General features: G+C 35.8%; 2 protein-coding genes across 3 annotated transcripts; one reads left to right on the top strand and one right to left on the bottom strand.

Moving 5' to 3' along the window:
* The first annotated feature begins 1,200 nt into the window (after nucleotides 1-1,200).
* Nucleotides 1,201-3,275, top strand: smim7 (small integral membrane protein 7). Its single transcript, XM_028026687.1, has 5 exons — nucleotides 1,201-1,343; nucleotides 1,544-1,585; nucleotides 1,679-1,731; nucleotides 1,866-1,956; nucleotides 2,795-3,275. Exons 1-5 carry the CDS (start codon nucleotides 1,318-1,320, stop codon nucleotides 2,808-2,810), a joined length of 228 nt encoding a protein of 75 aa, XP_027882488.1. The 5' UTR covers nucleotides 1,201-1,317; the 3' UTR covers nucleotides 2,811-3,275.
* A 693-nt stretch (nucleotides 3,276-3,968) lies between these two features.
* LOC114151463 (FYN-binding protein 1) lies at nucleotides 3,969-21,279 on the bottom strand. 2 transcript variants are annotated; one of them, XM_028028685.1, is made up of 16 exons: nucleotides 20,607-21,279; nucleotides 14,141-14,696; nucleotides 12,943-13,045; nucleotides 12,362-12,417; nucleotides 12,231-12,268; nucleotides 11,580-11,629; nucleotides 11,119-11,251; nucleotides 9,582-9,744; nucleotides 7,671-7,824; nucleotides 7,557-7,573; nucleotides 7,117-7,177; nucleotides 5,931-5,973; nucleotides 5,676-5,838; nucleotides 5,412-5,445; nucleotides 4,608-4,645; nucleotides 3,969-4,505 (listed from the first exon to the last, which is right to left on the bottom strand). In XM_028028685.1, exons 1-16 carry the CDS (start codon nucleotides 20,607-20,609, stop codon nucleotides 4,468-4,470), a joined length of 1,650 nt encoding a protein of 549 aa, XP_027884486.1. In that variant the 5' UTR covers nucleotides 20,610-21,279; the 3' UTR covers nucleotides 3,969-4,467. The 2 variants fall into 2 exon arrangements, with proteins under 2 accessions (XP_027884486.1, XP_027884487.1); XM_028028686.1 differs by having other exon boundaries at nucleotides 11,580-11,626.

Here is a 21,279-nt window from a genome sequence, read left to right as displayed (position 1 = left end):
TTAAAGGGTTAAACCTCGCTGAGGATCACAACAAAACGCCGAGACACGTGGCCGAGCTTAATATGGACGAAGGTTTTATTCAGTGGGGCAAAAAATAATCTGAAAAAAATCCCAAATCCGGATCAGATGATTTCCGCCTCACCAGCCATTAACAGATCCAGAATAATCCAAACCGTCGCTGTTTATGTTATTCCGGAAGATGATAATCTAGTCAAAGGCACAGAAACAGTAAAATAAAACTCACCTATTCCACTTGATATTATCTGAAAATGAATTCATTTTGGTCGTTTATCCTTTTTTTTTTTTTTTTTTTAGGAAAAAGAAAATAGCAGTAATATTTACTCTCCACCAGAGGGCGACAAAACATTTCTTGTTTCTACCGAGGCCGAAAAGTGACTCATTTAAGTGTAACTATAACGCATAATTTGAAATACATATATTAATTAGATAATTAGTTTAATTATAATGTTCCAATTCCGTATAAAATAATTAAATTTGAAAATATTTTAATAAAATTAGCATTTATTGTGTTATATGTTAAAGCATACTATTTTGTCTTCTTTTATTTATTATTCTATTTATTTATTTTTGCTTTTATTAAGCAACTATTTTATTACGTATTTTTTCAGTTCTGTTATATCAAGATAAAGTACTACAATTTGTCACATCAATGTCATTTATTGATAATTATTACCTTTTGTATAATTAAACATAAGCACAATAAAAGTTTAAATATGTATACATTTTGCATCTTCCTTGCATTGTAAAGATTTTTCCATTTTATCTGCAGCTGAAAACAGAAACATCCTAATAAAAGACTGTAAAATGTGAGAGAAAAAATATAAAACATTCTTTTATTATACTGCCAAATAATTTAGATATTGATTTTAAAAGATAGGTTTTGATTCAACTTGACAACATGATTTCTTAAGGATAAAATAGTCTAGTTAAAGTGCTGAAAATTAATCAATTTAACGCCGTTAACACAGTGTGACGTCATTCACAGCCCGTTCTTCTCTATTTTGTACCCTACAGCATGTCTTAAAGGTACAAGTTAACGTTTTTTGCTTTGTTTCATCTGCTTCCGTCTTTACACTGACGACAGATGACACTCAAATTATTCAAATCACATTAGTCGAGGTACGTCTCGCGTTTTTTGCAACTATTTGCGAATGGTAACGCCTTCTGTGCCTTACAGTCTAAATCCAGGGCAAATAAAACTGTTATCCGCCGTAATAGCATTCTAAAATCTTATTGGTTACGTTCCCGCGTACGTCAAGAAACCAGGAAGTAAGGTGTTTCTGTGATGTGGAGAAAATGCTCGGGGATCTGTTAATATTCGGGTAATTTATAAATGTTTTTATTTTGGTTTACAAAGCAGAAAAGTTTCTACTGATTGATTTGTTTTGAGTTTGTTGCCGTTTCCCAGTTTAGCGGGAAAACATCGTGAAAACATCGTGAAGCGTTACTGCCAGCACAGCAGCTAACGCTGGCCTTAGCTTTCTGGTTAACAACAACATTTCTGTCTTTCTGTTCTCTTTAGGACGCTGCTGGTGAATGCAGGAGCTGTGCTGAATTTCAAGCTGTGAGTTTTGCCACCACTTTAACTACGTTAAAGCTACTTTAACAACCGGTTAGCTTCAGGCTAGCAGCTGATGGATTGTTTGTTTTTTCTCAGAAAGAGGAAGGAGTCCCATGGATTTGCAGATGAGTCCGGAGCTCCAACAACAGGTCTGTAAAAGTGGAAGTTAAGAACTAGACTGAAACCTTTAGGTTTTTACTAATAATGTCTATTTACTAAAGAATCATTTTATTTAATTGAATCATCTGGACATTTCTGCATACATTCTCCTGCCTGCTAATAGGTGAAAACATCAGAGAGTTCCTCCTCAGCCTGCGGTACTTCCGGATCTTCATCGCTCTCTGGAACGTCTTCATGATGTTTTGCATGATTCTGTGAGTGATTATCTGCTTGTTTGTTTCTGGACTCAACAGCTGACGGGTTAATGTTACTGGCTTAATTTTTACTGCTGCAAAATCCAAAAATGGTGACATAAAATCGAGGATATTGACCCAAGAAGTGGGTCAATATTATTTTCTTAGCGTGGCGCTAATACTCTGTCATACATAATGATGGTTTGATGTAAACACGAAAAAGAAACAAATTCACTTTAAAGTTAATCATTTTCATTTTACTTGAGCTAAAAAACTTTCTAAATAAAATGTAGTTATAATTTTATAACTGAAGGCTGTTTATCTTGTTATAAAAGAAATAAAAACAAAGTTGTTTGCTTTATTTTTCTGTACAAATTAAAAGTGACTCAACATTAAGTTCTTGTTTTGTGTCAGGCGGTGCATTTTAAATGGCTGTTTGTGTATTTAATCTTTTACTGCCAAAATGTATTCACAATTGTATGACAGCAACAATGTTTGCAAAAAGTGTTTCCTTATAAACAGATTCTAAACTGTAATTTGAATAAACAGCATGTGTTTGAAATTAGGCTTCTGCAAATTAACTAAATTAGGTATAGTTTCCTGTAATGCGAACCAAGAAATGGTAGCAATGAGCTTTCAGTATAATTCTTTGTGTTGAAAGTGCAACAACAGGCATTAATGGTAAACATGTCCCACATTGGCTGGTTTTAGGTGACTTCACAAGATTGGTCAACTAGGGGTTAACAACATTTCCTAACTGGTACTCTGCATTACAGTGTTGGAATGAGGATTATGATCATTTTGTCTTTCCATATTTACACCACTTATATTCTGCTATTGTAAATCTTGTTTTTTCCAGACTCTTTGGCTCGTGATCGGCTGAATTGCACATCCAGGATGTAAACGTTTCAGACAGATGCTACAAACTTCTCCATGGCTGGACACTTTGCCCCTTTTATCCTTTTAAAATCGCAATAATGTTTAATTCCCCAAAGTTTCACTGTATTTCAGGCTCGATCTGATTACCTGAACCATATTTATTTTCTTTCAAACTATGTAAAAAAAATGTTTTAATTTAGCTTCAGCTATAACGTAATCTGTGGTCTTCAGATTAAAAATCAACATAAAAAATTATCCCCTTTATCAGGAATGTCACTTCTTGTTTATATTTCACAGACATGACACATTCCTAGTTTTATTTATCAGATATTCTGTGAAAAGTATCAGATTTAAACGTCTTTCTTTAAAATCAGCTCATGTGACTTGTAAGAAAAAAATGCTGTATATACACTATATTGTAAAGGTCCGTATGCTTAATAAAAATAACTATTCCTACTGTTTTCAGATGTTATTTGACTATTTAAATGTATTTAAAAAGTCAATTGATCACTTTGTCACTTTGGTCTATAAAGGGAGACAATATCCAAAACTTTGTTTAAACCAGATTTTAGTTAAATTTGTTTTAACCACATGCAAAATATAGCTTGTGTGTTTTTTAAAAATAGATCTGAAAACAGGCAAGAGGGGTAATAAACTATGGTTTATTCAAACTCCAGTCCTCCAGTCGCTGTCCTGCAGTTTTTAGATGAGCCACAGGTACAAAACGCTGGAATGAAACGGCTTCATCACCTCCTCCTTGTGTAGATTGGTTCTCCAGAACCTTAATGACCTAATTATTCTTTTCAGTTGGTGCAGCAGAGGCTCATCTAAACGTTGCAGGACAGCGGGCCCTGAGGACTGGAGTTTGACACCCCTAGTTTATGGTAACAAACTAAACAAAATTCACATTTTGCATGTTTTTGTATTTTCATTTGAGTCTCAACAAACAGTCCAAGAACTTAAAAAAAAATCATCCCGACGTTTTTTTCAGTAAGTTAAAGTTTTTTGGTGTTTGGTGGAAAAATGAACCATTTCAAAAACCTTGTGATTAATTCACAATGCACTGTTACCTAGCAACCCCAGCAGAGTCCCAGCATGTTTGGTCAGCTGGTTTTGCTCTCTGTGTGTGTTTTGTAAAACAAAAACACACACACTTCAATCAGAAACAGCTTTATATTTTAAATTATCCTGGATGCTGAGAAACATAAAGCAACAGAAATAGTGTATTAAATTTCTATACAAGCATTTTGATAAACAGTGCAATAATCGGTTTCTATTTCTCAGTGTGGGTGTTGATATGTTGCTTTTATCAGAAAATATGTTTGGCTTAGTTTGTTCAGTGGGGAGAGTTTGGTTATATGTCTGTAGTTTGAGTTTGTTTTTACTGCAGCTGATTAGTTTGACTTGTTTACATCACAGTTTGTTTGTTTGAAAGAACCAGACAGAAAATCAGTCCTTTTCTGTCCAGCAAAGCTTAAAATAACAAAACTTGTAGAAAGCGCATGGTTTTTCTGAACCAAGTGAGGCGTCTGTTCCCATGTGGATCTCTGTCAGAGCTTGATGGTGTCATAGTTTGAAACTCCTGAAGTTTTTTGTTTTTGTTCTGGATAGTTTGCTCCCTTATGTTGAAGTGCAGAGTTAGTTTGAAACGTTTCAGTGATCCATGTTCAGATTGTCGTTGTCGTAAACATCTATATTTAAAAAAGACAACAGAATAAATAAATTAATAGATTTTAATTTTGTTAAAATTTAATACAAAATATGGAAATATTAGGAAAAAAATGCCAGCTCACCGTCGGGGTAATCCACATCATCATAAATGTCTCCTTCCCTGAAGAAAAACAATTATTCAGCAACGTTAGTTTTAATTCTTTAAATCATTCAAACAATAACTAAAACTGCAGCTCACTTCCATGTGTGCACTTCCCTGAACCTTGTAACTTTATAACTGCTCTTGGTAGGCAGTTGCTATGACAACTCCATAGCAACAAGACCCAACCTTAGAACTAGATCGGGTGCTGTGGTGGCGTAGGGGCAAAGCACGACCCACGTATTGAGGCCTTAGTCCTCGTGGTGGTCGCAGGTTCGATTCCCGACCTGGCGACATTTGCCGCATGTCTTCCCTCTCTCTCATTATCCTCTTTCCTGTCGAACTACTTTCAAATAAAGGCCATTAGAGCCAACAAAACCTTTAAAAAGAACTAGATCTCGCCTCCTTCCTAACTTATAAACAATATAAGTACATTACAGCTGTTACTAGATTACAATTTGAGTACTCTACCCACCTTTCTGTAGAACTAAGACTAGTATCGGGAATATTTTCTGTAGTAGTTACTAACTAGCAAAATTAGCTTTGCTAAGGTAGCTTTTATCTGCTAGCTAAGATAGCATGTAGCCTACGTCTCAAAGTGCAAACATAAGACATTTCCTTAAAGCACATCTAGACACTGAAAATAAATTAATTTTTGACAATAATTTAATGTTTTTCTTTGTTTTTTATAAACAAATTACAAGCCATTATTTTTAGACCTAAATAATTACAAAACTGAACTTGATTTACACTAAATAATTATTAAAAGAAGCTGAGATTTACTCACATTGCGAGAAGAATAGATTTTGACACGTATCCATCTGAAAAACAAGATATAAACAGAACCAAATTCACCCTGTGCTCTGAGACAAGTGCAATTATTTTTGCTACTTATAAAATCCTCCCAAGTTAAAGGATATGGTACATTTGAAAAGTGGTAAAATAGTTTCTGTAGCTTTTAATTCAGATTTAATCATATAATAAACTTCTCTGATAGGTTGCCGCTCACTGTTCAAAAACGATCAACAGGGAAGTTGGACGGTTTACGTACATTTTCCAAGCCGGTTTCGACACAGAAACTTCTTGCTGTTTGTCTCTTCGATGACATCAACGACTTCCCCCTGAGTCACCTGTAGATCCTTCCCTCCCAGCTTCTTTATGACACAGCTGGGGTCCACCATCATGCTGTGCAGCACCCGCAGAGGCCCGTTATACTGCCAGGAAACAGTCGCTTTTATGAAGAAATAATCCAGACAGATACAAAGTTGAAAACAAAATCTACAAAAGTGAAGGAAAAATGTTTCACCTTAAATTTTTTTCGTAGCTCTTTTTCCTCTTTGGGGTTTATCCTGAAAGATAAATAATCAGAATTAATCAAAGTATCCCTGAATTAGCGAGGGACAATAAATCAATAACAACTGATTGTTTGCACAATATGCAAACAATCAATATTAACACAAAGTTTTCATATGGCATCACACCTCCGTGAACTCTGTAGCTGAAAGCCATCTTGGTAGGCAGTTGCCATGGAGTTGCTATGACAACAATGAACAAGCCATAAGCTTAGAACTAGCTCTTCCCTCATTCCTATCTAACTTATAAACAATATAAGTACAATAGAACTATTACTAGATCACAGTTGTTGACTATGCTACCTACCTCTTTATAATACAGATAAATATCAGTGATATTTGCTGTAGTACTTACTGCCAAACTAGCAACATTAGTTTAGCTAATGTAGCTTTTAGCTGGACATGTAGCCTACGTGTTTGTTACTACATGTACTTCTCTGCCAGCAATAAAAAACAAAAATCAAAGGGTTATAAAGTAATAACTTAGAGCTGTCAATGAATATGTGGTATATTGTCTTGTCAAGTCCATAACACATTTACTTAATCTCATAAAAGGTGTGATTATTATAAAAATAAAGGTGTTTTTTTTGTCTGTGAGTCCACAAGAAGGCGCTACTAGCTAACAGTCCTCTGGGTACAATGTTCTACTAAATTATAATCTTTCAATTAAATTATAACAATTAGTATTCATTAAGAGAATTGCAACATTATGTAGTAAAACTGGTCATTTTATAACAATGAGTATTTTTATTAATATAAATAAATATGTTACACTTTGTAGAATTTAAGAATAATCCGAAAGAATTTCTTCTGCAGAGGGATCAACTAACCCGCTCACTTTTTGGTTACCTAGCAACAACCTGCTGGGTAAAAAGCAGCTTCAAGTCCCGCCCACCCCAAGTTTGGTTGCCTAGCAACAGCATGTGGAGTAACTTGTGCCGCAACAGTTTAAGGTTTCGCCTCATAACTGCTTAAAAATAAAAACCAACGGTGTGGAGTTGGTCATGCCTCCTCTTTGGTAGTATTTCAGATATTTAAAACAACAAACTAATCAATAATTATCAATATCAACGGATATGTTTATGTGGTGATATGTTTTTCAGTTAGACTGAGTGCTAAGTGAAGACTTAATAAGGTTACCTGATCTCAGGTGGAGGAGGAGGGAAATCCTCAGGCAGCGGTTGAACGTCGTCATATTCGTCTAGGAGCAGAAAAATAATATAACTTATTAGTTTAATTTAATGAAAACAGTTTAAAAACATGCAAAAGCATCAACTTGTACACATTAAATAGGATAGATTCTGGGAAAAAAGCCAAAATAAAATTCCTCTGATCGTATGTAACCACTGGTTGAAAACCTCATCATCACGTATGAAAAAATCACTGCAGAACTATTTAAAAAATTTCCAACTAAAGTTAAATTAACAAAACTACAGATTGTCAGAATCCAGAAATTTTACTCAAGTAAAAGTAAAAAGTACAGCGTAGTAAAAATACTCCTAAAAGTTCTAAAAGTTACTCAAGCAAATGTAACTAGTTACTACCCAAATCTGGTGTCTGTGTAGTTTTATGAAACTCACCATCATCTTCAAGAAAGCTACAAATCAAAGAAAAAAACAAACACATTGTTGTTAAAGCAAGCAGCTGAAGCTTCACATGTGAATCTAAAAATAGTCCATCCTCCGTCTGGTCACCTGTTCCTGCTGTCGGACTCCATGTTTGGCATCATGGGCGGGTCCGGCGGAGGCGGCGGTAAATCGAACGTATCCATTTTTCTCAGCGGTGATATTCTGAATTTTTTAACTGCTTCATAGTCGATATCCACGCACGAGTTGCTGATGTATCCGTCTGTAAAAAAATAAAAAACAACGTAGTGTTAGCGTGACCTTTAACACTGAACAATGATCAGTATTTATACATGAGATTATTTTTGCTGTTTTTTTAGAGAATGTTTGATTTTATTTCTCAAATTCACTGTTGGAGAAAACAGATGGATGAAACATATTTCATGAATATTGTTTGCTGCAGAGTTATTGTACTGCAAACTCCAGGAAAGAAATGTAAAAGAGAATTTTTACTTCCTCTAATTACCTTGGCAACCATTAAAGAAATGAGACATATTATTGTTCAGTAGGTTGGTGACTACATGACACATTTTTCACAGATTTAAGAACCACATTAAATGGCAAATATGACATTTTATAGCCATAAAACCAGTCAGTCTTTAACCTCTTCACAACAGGAAGTTTGGACCATTTAAGGATGAATTTAATATAGTTACATGCATACATCAAATAGAAGCGTGGCCACATATTGACAACAATAAAATTGGAATAAATGAGGCATTTTGATTCATCTATACAGGAAATGTGATGATTTAGTCCTCACTCATTACTTACATTCTTTAGATTTAAAACATTTTTACGATTGGGTTCTACGATCAAATCTAAGATTTAACGGAAGTAACGATCCAAACCTGAAGGAAGATGATAAAATGTTTTGTATCCAATGACTAGTCCATGTAGCTTGAGCCGGAGTAAACAGCCAGACCACAGAAAGGACTGCTACTGTTGTTTGTGAGCATAAAGTTTGTAAAGTAAGAAATGAGAAATATTCCAATGGTTCTGACTTTTATTTGTTTGCTATCGATACCAAACATCTGTTGGCGTAAGCAGATGGAGTTAAATTAATCTGAGTTCTGTCCAAACGATCCTTTTGGATTATTAGCCACAATAATTAGCAACATTTCTGCTCTTCATTCTTAGTGTTTGAGCCAAATGAATGAATACATTTGGCTTAACTTTCATTCAAACCAACCTGTGTGTAGTATTTGCTTTGAGTAACTTTCTAGGGACAAACAACATGCTGTTATTCTGGGTAAGCTAGCTGCTGAGGGACTGTTCGGGTTTAGCTACCACATAAAAGCTGATCATGCTAGCAGGAAGAACTGAGGAAAAACATTTTAATTATTAACATGTGTCACTTGAAAAAGGGATTCACAATCTCAGTGGTGACTTCATGAAATAAAGGTTAAATAATTAAAAATATAAATATCACTTTGTTATTGGCAACATTTGTTAGTAATGATGATATAAACTATTTAAAAGACTGCATAAAAGCCTGGGAAGAAAAGTAATGGATCACTAGAGACTTTTGCACGCTGCTGCAGACACCAGTAACCACAGTAACACTCTTTGTTCGCCACCCTGTCTGAAACCAACATGTTCACCAGCCTCCATGCTGCCATAAAAGTCGACAGCTGAAACCTATAAGTTGGTTAAGGTTCATTTCAGCTTTCTATCCTTGCTGCACTGCAGAAGGCAAACAAGCAGAGATGCAACTCTACCAAACTTTTGTTACCCAACATATAGAGTTTAGTGTCATCTGCATACAAACAAATTGCTGTATTCTATAGTCAATGTAAAGCAGTACAAAAACTTTTCTTTAAGCAGCAAGAATAACACAAAATACCTCACAAAGTGGTAAAGAAAAACTGCAAAAATAAAATTTATCTGCTTCTCCTCATCAAACAAAGAGACTTGGATTGGAAAACTTTGAAACCTTTGTTGTTGTTTTTTTTTTTAAAGTTTCAGTCTGAGACTCACATTGTCCGCTGAGCGAACGGGCCAACCATTTGCTCCTGGGGTTATTCTCCACGCGAATAATCTCCACGCTGTCTCCCTGTCGAACGCTGAGGTCCAGTTTCCCTTCGGCCTGCCAGTCGTACCGAACCCGGGCCGTATGCAGAACGTTCACCTCACCTTGTAGCTACAGAGGGAAGAGCGGAAAGAAAGCTAAGCGGATCAAAACTCTGGTGAATTATGGTGTTTTACACACAAACTTGCAGCATTTGTTACATTTTCAGCTGGTCTGGTTCTATGTAGTAACAGTAATGTCCTATTCAGCTCATGTGACATTTTGAATTATTAGTCTTTCTGCTACAACATAAGGTTTTTGTAAAGTTTTTCGATATATGTAGTCTGATACCTGCACTTTTCTATCTTTTTCTTTAAGATACAAATACAGCACAAAATTATGTACAAAATGCAAAAAGGGTCAAACATGGATGATACATTATTTCTAAGACATAAAAAAACCTTTCCATTAGATGGGAAGGAAGAAAAAAAACATTCTAACTATACTTTTGAGTTATTTTTATGATACAATAAACTCTTCTGACAGTTTTGGTTGCATCTTTTTTTGTTGGCATTCTAGTTAATGCGCCGTCCCATCTCAAACTTACACAAACAAACATAAACATGCAATAATCGATTAATTTTCAATCAGCTTTTTGCACCAAAGATTTAAGAATGCATAAACACATTTTCACTGAGGCTCTTTAAATGTATTTGCAATTGTAAATTGACATTTATTATCACTCTGATTGTACAAAATAGATCAGGGTGTATTTGCTAATTTATTGCGAAGGAATGCAATACTTTTGCGAGATAACGCAAAAGAAAAAAAATCTACTTTCGCACTGCGCTGTCAAACAAACCAAATTATTTCAAAAACTTGTTCCCCTCGTCACCTGTGGGGGCGCTGCACCAAGAACTACTGAAAGAAATGACGCACAAACCTCTGAAGAAGACGCGGAGCCCAACTTCCTTATCCAGGAAATGTAAACAAACATGGCGTAGCGTCAGATTTGATCGGTAAGACGATTTCTCTTTTGTTTTTGGCTAAAGACCACGAACCATTTCTCCCGCTAGCAGCTGGCGCTAGGCTAACACGTTCACTTTGGTTGCATTTACCCAGAATGCCCTGCGCTGTAGTCTACTGCTGCAACAGCGGCGCCCGTAAACATTGTTCGTAGCACCTCTAACAAACATAATTTTAAGCTTTATTGTCCATAAGCAAGCAGCGCTTTTAATTTGCCCAGCTTAGAGTTACAGCCGCTGCTTGTAACATTAACTTTAGCCACTCTTTCATGTGTATCCGGTAAAATAAACGTTTCCGCCTCATCTTACTGTCGATGCGAGGAGCGGCCATATTGAAACACTGAATCCACATTACAAATCCTGAGTAATCGGATTTTCTCCCAGTTTCGACTTCAGACGGCGGTCCAGTTGATATTTTGTCGACTGGGAAGAAGGACTTTCCCAGTAAAACAGTAACGCAGCGCTAGTTTCTCCTCTTTACCTGAAAGTTTCTCTTCAGCTCAGCCAGTTTCTTCTGACGCTCCAGCTGCTCCTTCATTTCTTGTTCCTGCTGTCTTTTCGCGTCCTTCTGGTTGTTTTTTTCAGGAATTGAATGGTTTGCCGACACTTGTTCCCTTAAAAATGACCAAAAAATATGTTTTAAATTAATTTCATAAGCATGGTTTACTTTTGTCTGCCTTTATGTTAAAATGATGCTTTAAAATGTATCGGATGATGTTGCTTTTTTAGTTAATCTAGATCGAATTTACTTCAATTTTACTGGTTAAATAAACGTGTGAGCAATATAAAAACAGAGCTGTATCTGTTGAAGCATCACAAGTCACATATATAAATAAGTTTAGTGACAAATGGCTCTGAGGCTCATGCAGCTGTAACCATAATCTACTTTTGGACATTAGAGAGATTAAAAAAACAATGTGGAGACAGGAAGTTTATACTTACTCATCAATAAACTCATACACATCATCATCGTCATCATCATCATCATCATCCTGTAAGAAAAAAATGGTTTAATTTCTACTTTTAAAACAGCAAAGAGTTTTAGGTCAGTAGATAAAAAGGATCGTCAATCAAACTGAAACTCCTATTTATTTATTCATTTCGTTCTCAACTACATTTCTACATGATCTTCTTTTGGTCTGAGAAATCGATGACAAGTCTTATTTTTAACTGCTCCTAAAGAAAATCGATTCCAATCTTTAATTTCAGATTCTCTCTTGAAATTTAGTTTAATTTTTGCATCATAGTTTCTTAACTCTACCTCAAAAAAATTTTTATTTTTATTTTATTCTCAAATGATAACTTTTGCACTTTGTGTATTCAAGGAAAACGCACATAAATAATCAGTATTGATATAATTTAATGATCTGAAACCTAAGAGATGCTAAATGTTAAATGTTTGGAAATTAATGCAATGAAAACTTAAGTCATGTTAATCAGATCCATTCTGATTTAAATAAAGTATTGGGTGAAAAGTCTAAATACTGTTTATATCTCTTTCCTTACTTGTTTAATTATGCAGGAAAATGTATTTTAAAAGGATTTCACACCAAAAAACAAACATTTTTAACAGTTTTAAGAACCTGTACTTACTGCATCCATGCCGTGGGAATTATTATCGCTGCAGGATTCTGCAAAGACACAAAGCAAATTTATGTTAATTTGGTGTTGAAACATAAATGATGTGTTTATTGTTAGACGTTTTTCCAAAGTGTTCAGCGCACCGTTCTTTTCAAAACTTCCAATGTCGTCATAGGTCTCCTGTTCATCTTCAAAGTCTCTGAAATCAGGAATTAAATGTGCAAAAATTAAACTTTAATGATGAATCAAAACAATGCCGAATCAGAAGAAAGTGAAAGTGACGAGAAGAATAAAAAAAACAGCTAAATTTATAATCAAATATGTTTAGAATCTTTTTTTTAATTTTCTGTTTTCATCCTAAAACACAAACTAAACAGTTAGAAAGAAAACAAAGGCTTTGTTTCTCAGTAACAATTTAATATTTAATACTTTAATATTTTCTGATCTTCATCTGAAAAAAACCTTCAAAAATGAAGAGTCTCTGATTTCCTGTCAGCAGCGAACGCATCTCTTTCATTATTTATCTTCTAATCACGCTTCATAAGATTTGGTTTGAAAGTCTTAATCATGGAAACAGCGCTGAGGGTTAGGGTGTGTTTTTAATGCTGTTTTCTAAGATTAAGAGTCTTCTGCGCTTTATTTGATTATATGGATGTATTTCATGCGCTACATGAATAAAAATGGCTCTGAAAGCTGCATGCACTGTAAAAACACGGGTTCTCACACGGAGGCGATCTGCCGCGGCAGCCTGTTGGGTTTGCTGGATCGCTGTGGCGGTTTGGGCGGACTCATCACCGCTGGAACCGGCGTCCTTACATCCGTGGAGTCTGGACCGCAGAAAATATGAAACAAAAAACAGAAATTCATTCAGTTTCTTTTGAAATACTGTTCAGTTTGTCTCAGGTTTTAGAAACGTACAGATTTCTGTTAAAAAAATGAACTCGCTGCAAAAAACATAAAATCTTACCAAGTAACTTTGGTCCATTTTCTGATCCTATAACACTTTAAATAAGACAAAACTAACTTATAAGTAAATATTCGGCTTGTCAATAATTCTTTAATGTAGATATTTGAAGATGATTTAACATTTTCCTGTTATAAGTGAAATAATCTAGTAGATTTTTGAATGAAAATTAAGGAATTATTGACTTTAAACAAACTCCTATATATCCCTGAAAAGTTGCTTGTAACTTAGTTACTTGGTAAGATTTTGTGTTTTTGCAGTGAAGAGCCCTTCTCACCTTAGTTACACTGCAAAAACACAAAATCTTACCCAGTTGGTTTAGTTTGTTGTGGTTAGATTTTGTGTTTTTGCAGTGTACCCACCTCTGCTGCCATGTTGGCCTGTCACAATAACATTATTTGCTGGACAATAAATTGTGGGAATTATGGCGATAAACGATAATATTGTTATTGTGAGACGTTTTGAGTAACATATCTTCGCCTTCCTAAAATAATGCTGTTTTTTTCTAAATGTGATTTTTGTTTGGTGATTTTTCATATTGATATTTGCATAATAATGCAAATTTGTGTCTTAAAGATAAATAAATGTAATTTGTTATCAAAAACTTCACACTGGAGCTGGAAAAATATTTTAAATAACCCAAAAAGTAACAACAATAAAAAGAATTAAAAAAAATAATAAATGAAATAGAAATAAAAACAAAAAAAAAAAGAATAGATTATTAAGTCTGAAGACAAAATATTAAAATTAATGACCTCATTAACATTAATTATGCGATTAATTGTGACAGACATGCTGTCACGCATTTAACTATTTTCTTCAGTTTTGTGTGAATATTTAAGCAAAAATGATATTTATTGAATCAAACCTTTTTCTTTTTTTTTTTTTTCTCTTTGACTTCTGTGTGGAAAAGTAAAAAATATGACAGAAACGATAAACATTATTGTTATGAACTTACATCTCCTCTGGTCGCCTCCTCCTGCTCTCCGGGTCTTCCTGAACGGCTCCAGGTTGACGTTCGGGGGCCGTTTGGGCTTTAAGGGCAGCGGGCCCTCGGGGGGCAGCGGCCTGCGGAGCGGGGTCACCTCTCCGGAGCTCTTCTGCCGGGCCTGATGGCGCAGCAGCAGCGGCGTGGTGGCCGGAGACGGACCCAGGACCGGAGACCTGGCCGGAGACAGCGACGGCCCCGGAGCCCTCTGGTGCGTCAGCATCATCTTCTGCAGCATCTCTCCGGTCTGCTTCACCTTGTTGGTGGCGTCTCCGGACTGAACGGACGCCCGGTTCGAAGGTCGGTGCAACGAAGCAGCAACAGGTGGGGGTGACTCTTCCTTCGGAGGCCTCGCCAGGCCTTGGTAAGGTCGCAGAGGAATTGCTGCTGATATTTTGTCGTTCTCCGGCCTCCCAAATCCCGGCCGTGGAGATTTGGGTGAGCCGCTGTCCCGGCTGCTGGTGTCGGAGGCCCGGGCCTGGCTGTTGAAGCGGGCCCTCAGTGCCTTCACGTCAACACTGTCCTCCTGCAGAGAAAACACAGCAGTTCATCTGCTGCTCTGCGTCTGCAGCAGGAAGTCAGCAGCGCAGCACGGAGCAGGGCATAACCCCCACGCACAAACTCACTCTGCAAACTCCCACGCTAAGCTTTCACAAGGTGCAACATCTCCGCTTCCTGGTTTGATTCTCTCAGAGGTGATAACTCTCTGTGCAGAGTAAGAAACATTTGTGTGTTCTCTGAACTGCAAGGAAGCAATAAATCCCAAGGAGGAATCACTTCATTCAGGTTTCACTGCAAGAGCATGAAATATCACCAAGTAATTTATTTCTAGTTTCTAGAGCAAATATCTGAGTACACCTGAAGTAAGACAAAACCATCTTAAAGGTTACCTTTTAGAAGTTTATTTTTAGTCAATAATTCCTTTATATTGATGAAAAAGTTAAACTTTCATTGTCAGATTATTTCACTTCTAAGTCCCAGGTTAAAAAAGAAATAATCTGCTAGTCGAACTAGAACTTTTTTGTCAATATTAAAGATTTACTGACTTAAAAAAGCTCCTATATCTTGCTGATAAAATAAAACAACTTACAAGTAACTTAAGTGTACTAAGATATATGGACTAGATTTGGTGTTTTTTTTGCAGCAAACAAGCCTGGAAATTATATTCACGCTGTTTATTTTTTAGATTGTGGCGTTTCTCTATTCTGATGAAAACAGACTTATTTCATTATCAGGTTACCTAATATGTAACATAGGAAAATGTTCATAATGAAGCACAGAAAAATGTGTAATAACACCATCATCAGCATAAATTTAATGTAAACCGAAATTTATTGGTGTCACATTTTACCGTTTTTTTGTCTTTGCTAAAAGACCATGAGCCGTTTCTCCTGCTAGCGCTAGACTAGCACATTCGTTTTGGTTGTATTTACCCAGAATACCCTGGGCTGTAGTTCACTTCCTGCTTTTGGAGAGGACTTCTGTCCGCTTCACATATCCATCTGCACAAAGACCAGGGCTTGTAGCACGAAAAAGTCCAGGGATCTACAGATTTTACCTGAATTTACAGGATCTCAGGATCAACTGATTAATCTGATTTACCCGATAAAAACTGCTTTCATTTGATAGATAAAATTACATTTAAACACACAACTGTTATGTTGTTATGTATTTATGCGTCTCTCTGGAGTCTAGAATCTAAAAGCGTGCCGCATTAGTTTGCTTGTTAACGTGTGAAAGATGATAGATACATGAGAATCAGGAACGTTAGAGGGTAGTGAGTGTCGGACGACTCAAATGATCATTGTTTTAACCTAGACTTGAGCTCACATCAGATTAATTGGATATTCAGATTGGTTGAACAAAGAAAACAACAGAAATGCAAGTTTTGAGCAAAACTGTGTGAAAAGAGGATTAAAGCTAAAAGTGGGTGTAACACTGTATGCATAAACCACTGACTTACATTTATGTTCAGTTAAAATGAGGCCACCTCCGAGTGACATAATAATAATAATAATAATAATAATAATAATAATAATGAAAATCCTCCTGAGAAACTCCAAACCTCTCTGGTTGTTTCTGAGCAGCTGAAACAGCAAAAACTGCTGATGTTCAATGTGTTTCTATAATCCCACATAATCCCATCATCCCTCCACTGACAGCAGCTCTATGCCCGTCTGCAGACGCGTTTATTTACACAGACTGAGACATAATTAATGGGAAAAGCCTCCCTGTAGCTCAGAGAACTGACTTTAAAATCCAGTTGTTAGTTTGTAAATCACTGAACGGCTCAGCAACACGATCCATTATAGATCTGCTGCGGTTGGATCACACATGGAGAAGCAGCATTCAGCTTCTAGACACCACCAATCTGGAACTAACTTGAAAACTACAAAACAGCGGAAACACTGATTTCCTTGAGATCAAAGATAACTTGGGACAAATGTTTTATTTTAAGTGAAATAATCTGCCAGTTGAACTAGTATTTTTTATCAATATTAAGACATTTTTTACTTTAAACAAGCTCATATTTCTTCCTGAAAAGTTACTTCTGAGTGAGTTTCATTGTATTTTAAGCTTTCTAAATTATTTTAACTAGAAACTAAACCAGAAATACTTTAAGACTTTTGTGTTTTTGCATAAAAAGCATTTTTTACAGACAAAGGTAAATATGTCTGTTTTAAAAACAAAGATAAGTACGATAAGTAAAAGTTTATTTATACATTGTAAAAACACAAAATCTGCAGTTCAAAATCCTAATCAATGGATTCATAAACACAAAAGTGAAGGATTTATATCTATATCTGATTTATATCTACAATTTTAGTGTTTTAGTTCATTTTATAAACACAACATAGTTCCAGTTATAGATTTTTCCCACTAATTACTGTTCTTATTTATTTCAGTTAGTGAAAATGTTTTCTAAATGTTAGTTATCTATGATAACCTAGATCTCAGAACAACAGAACACTTTGCCTTTTCCTGCAGCATAAAGCAGTAAAACCAGCTGACCAAACCTTCTGGAGTTCCACCTGGGTTGCTAGGTAACGGGGCTGGGCTCCGTTACCTAGCAACCGGGGTTGCTAGGTTAGTGAAAAACCGGGGTTGCTAGGTAACCCCAATGGCCCTTCTATTTTTGAAACAGTTTAATTTCCAGACACCATAAAACATAAACTTGTTGCCAAAAAACAGCTGGGTAGATTTTTTAGGTACATTTTTATTAGCAGTTGGGGCCCACATGTAAAACCAAACCAATTTTTAAAAAGTGCAGGTTACTTTGTTTTTGTTGTTTAGTTAACTACAATAACCTAGCCTCATCTGCAGCTTGCACCACATCAAACCCAGCTGCAGACGGGTCACACCTTCAACGTTGATGATATCGATGACTGTGACTCTGAAATGTCTGTGGTGTCGACGTTGAGGCTGGAAACGTCGCCGTCTTCGACGCGCAGCCCAACATAGTGCAGCCCTTTTAAGATCTATATAAAACAGAACCATTTGGTTCTGTGACAAAAGGACTAGTTTCAAAACAAAAATAAAACACTTTGCTCATATAATTTAACGTTATAATGAATGCACAACATCCATTAATTACATAACCTTATATTTGGTTTTTATACGCATTGTTTGCATGTGTTGATGTGGTTTTCCAGCCTGTGACAAGATCCACAACAATCAGATAACAAGAATACAATTATAATTTGAATATTTTATTTTAGTCATGCATCATTTCCACCCAAAGCTAAATTCCATCTTTTTATAGCTTTTGTTTACACAACATTTACTTCCACTGGCAGATTATTTCACTTCGAACGTTTTTCCCATGTTACAAGTGAAAGTCTGCCAATGAAATAAATATTTTTTCATCAGTGTTAAACCATTATTGAGCTAAAACAAGCTCTTATAACTTGCTTAAAAGTTACTTGTAAGTAAGTTTTGTTTTAATTCAAGTGTACTAAGATATTTGCACTACAAGACAGTAAGTTTTTATGTTTCTGAATAAATAAACTTTTACCTGCTTACCAAGTAAATTTGCTCAAACTAAAAGTTGATTGAAGTTTCCACTGTGTAATTATGTTACTACAATAAAATAATAATCTGTTTTAAGACTTTTAACACGTTTTTACCAGGATAGTAACCGTGTGCTGTGATAATGTTCTTTCAGAGAGTTTTGTTCTGTGGCCCAATATTTTAAACCATTTCTCTTTATTCTTATAGTGGTGGTGATCAGATGTCGTGTCCTGCTTGGGATTCCTTGGGGAACAGAAAGTGAAGTGTTTTTTCTTTTCTTAAAGGAACAATTGTTATTTGGGGTTCATAATTTACGTCAGTGTTTTTAAAAATAACTCATATTTAGGATTTTGAGTCATTTTCAGCTGGAGAGAAGCTCAAGCAAAAATCTTTTTGGTTTAGTTGAACAAAAACAGACAAAACAACTCGTTCAAAATGACATTGTTCTACTTACTGTAGGGCTGAAACAATTAATCAAATTAATTCTGATTAATCAATTATTGAAATAATCGGCAGCTAATTTAGTAATCGATTAATTAACTGGAATATATGGAGTTGAAAAAGGACAATTTTCTGAGAGAACAACTCACCCAGAGCAATAGTTGAGCCAAAACAGTGTAAAAAAATATTTACATTTTGCATTTAAGATGGAAATATTATCTACCCAGAACTTTTCATTTGGCAGTTTTAACTTCACCTGGCTCACATTTTGGAAAAAAGAAAAACAAATCTCCTATTGAGCACTTTTCTACTTTTATATCCAATTATTTATCCATAGGCAGAATTTATTTTGGTCTGAACTCAGAGATTCAGTAAAGAAAAGCTGTCATTGCATTTCAGGCAGTAGAATTTTATTTACTGTTTCTTAATACTCTTATTCCCGTATTTTAATGCATTTCAAATGTTGTATGAAATAAATGAAACATCGGCACAGTGTGCCAATTTTATTATTGATTAATTGTCAGAATAATTGACTACAGCTGCAGCCCTAATTTCATTAGCTGTTCTGCCTAAATCTGTCTCTGTAAAGAATTTTGTGATTTTATCCATGAAAGGTGCCAAAATGTTTGCGTATTTATTACCTGAAACAATTAATCGGTTTAATCAATTAATCGTATTGCAGTAACGGTCAACACATTTAGTCGTCAATTAATCGTTAACATACAGACTCAGAAAAAGCCATTTGCAGAAAGACCAACACACAATAATTAAGACAATAATCGTTTTGTTTTTATCAGCTGTTCTTATTTCTGTAAAACTTGAGATTTTATCTGAAAGTTGTCGTGTAAATAAACTATTTTAAATCCGATTGAATTTCAACAACAACAAAAAGCTTTGCTGCAAATAAGAATCAAACGAAGGGAATCAATATTTTGTCCAATGTCAAACAAAGGATGAAGAACAGGAAATGCTGCAACCGCATGCCTCTACCTCAGCCAGCATCCTGCGCCGGTTGCCATGGTAACGCCCCCTCTGCACCAATAAGCTGCAAGCTCTGCTCGCTGCCAATTTTATACAACGCCGCTGACTTTCATAGTCACAGGGAACAAAGGAAGCATTACAAAAAGGTTTCTGCACCACAAAACGAGCATGCACCCGAAGCACCATTTTCAGTCAGACTGGGAGAGAGAGCAGAAAAGGACCGGTGGAAGTGTGTGTGTGTGTGTGTGTGTGTGTGTGTGTGTGTGTGTGTGTGTGTGTGTGTGTGTGTGTGTGTGTGTGTGCAGACAACGGCCTCACCACAGACTATAGCTGTGCAGGTGCAAAGAGAAAGCGCAGAGAAATTAGATCTACAGACCAGGGCAACAACAACAAAAAAAGAAAATGACTCAATCGCGGTGAAAACTAGCATGTAGCTGGAAGGTTTCGACATGTTTGATGTGTTAAAATTAGGCTTTTCTTTAATGATGTAAGTTCTTAATAAAGCTAAATAAGTAGGACAGAAAATACTTCGAACTACAGCAGCCGGCATAAAGAAGTAATTAAATTTTAAGAGCTAATGACTCGGTTTTATAAAGCATTAAAAGTCATCAACGTGTAAAATTTGAAATATTTTGTATCTCATCAACAGATAACAGAGCGAAGAAGGAAAGCAGCCCTGTAAATAATTAACCGGTGACAACAGTTTAATAGAGGCTTCCATTCATCAGCTGCAGAGTGGACATTTCTCCTTTTTTAAAACCTCAAACTTCCCCTTTGAATAGTCTGGAAAACATACACAAGTTTTATGTTTTCTTAGTTCAAAGAAGGAAACTGAGGTTAGACCAACAGAGAGGTGAGAATATCCTCATCTTTAGACTAAAATTAGCCCTCAGTGGCGTGGAGGAAGTGACCAGAGAAGAAGAGTGAAAGGTGTAACTCTGGATTAACCAACAAACTGGTTGGATTTTTAAAGATAAACTGCTAAAAAAAATGAGTTTCTTACCATTTTGTCTTCTGGGTTGACTCCTTAGTGTGTGAAGCGATCCATGTCCGGCAGTAATTCCTAGTTATCCCGGCCGATGCTGCTGCTGCTCAAACAGCCATATGACCTGTGTGACTAAACTTGCAGTAAAGGAGGAAATGCTCTGCATGTCAGCGTGGGCAGCTGTCTGCAAGCGTCGCTAAATGATGTCAGTCGGGGGGTTTCTTTCCTCGCCTACCGACCTAATAACACGCAGAATCACTCAAACCAAACGTTCAAGTCAAGCAAATGGCTCATTTTACTCTGTATTTATTAGTGCTGAAACGATTAATCGCTTTCATCATGATGAATTGAAATAACGGTCAACTAATTTAGTCGTTGCTTAATTGTTAACTGATACAGTCTGAAAAAATGCCATTTGCTAAAAAACAAACTCCTCAGAGAAGTAAATAATATGAAAGGTACTATATGTTAGTGTATTTATTAGCACTGTGGCAGCCATTATTCAAATAACAGCTAATTTAGTTGTTGACTAATTGACAGCAGTAACTGACCCAAAAATGTACAAATCTTTTGGCATTCTAGATCCGAAAACCCTTTTTGGTCCATTAATATTCTGCCCAGAACTCCTCAAAAGGCACAGTTTAGTGCAAAATTTCTATCCGATTAATCAATTATTCGTTATAATAATCGA

Source organism: Xiphophorus couchianus, chromosome 9, assembly GCF_001444195.1.
Source record: "Xiphophorus couchianus chromosome 9, X_couchianus-1.0, whole genome shotgun sequence".
NCBI lineage: Eukaryota > Metazoa > Chordata > Actinopteri > Cyprinodontiformes > Poeciliidae > Xiphophorus > Xiphophorus couchianus.
This window is presented reverse-complemented; position numbering and strand designations above follow the sequence as displayed.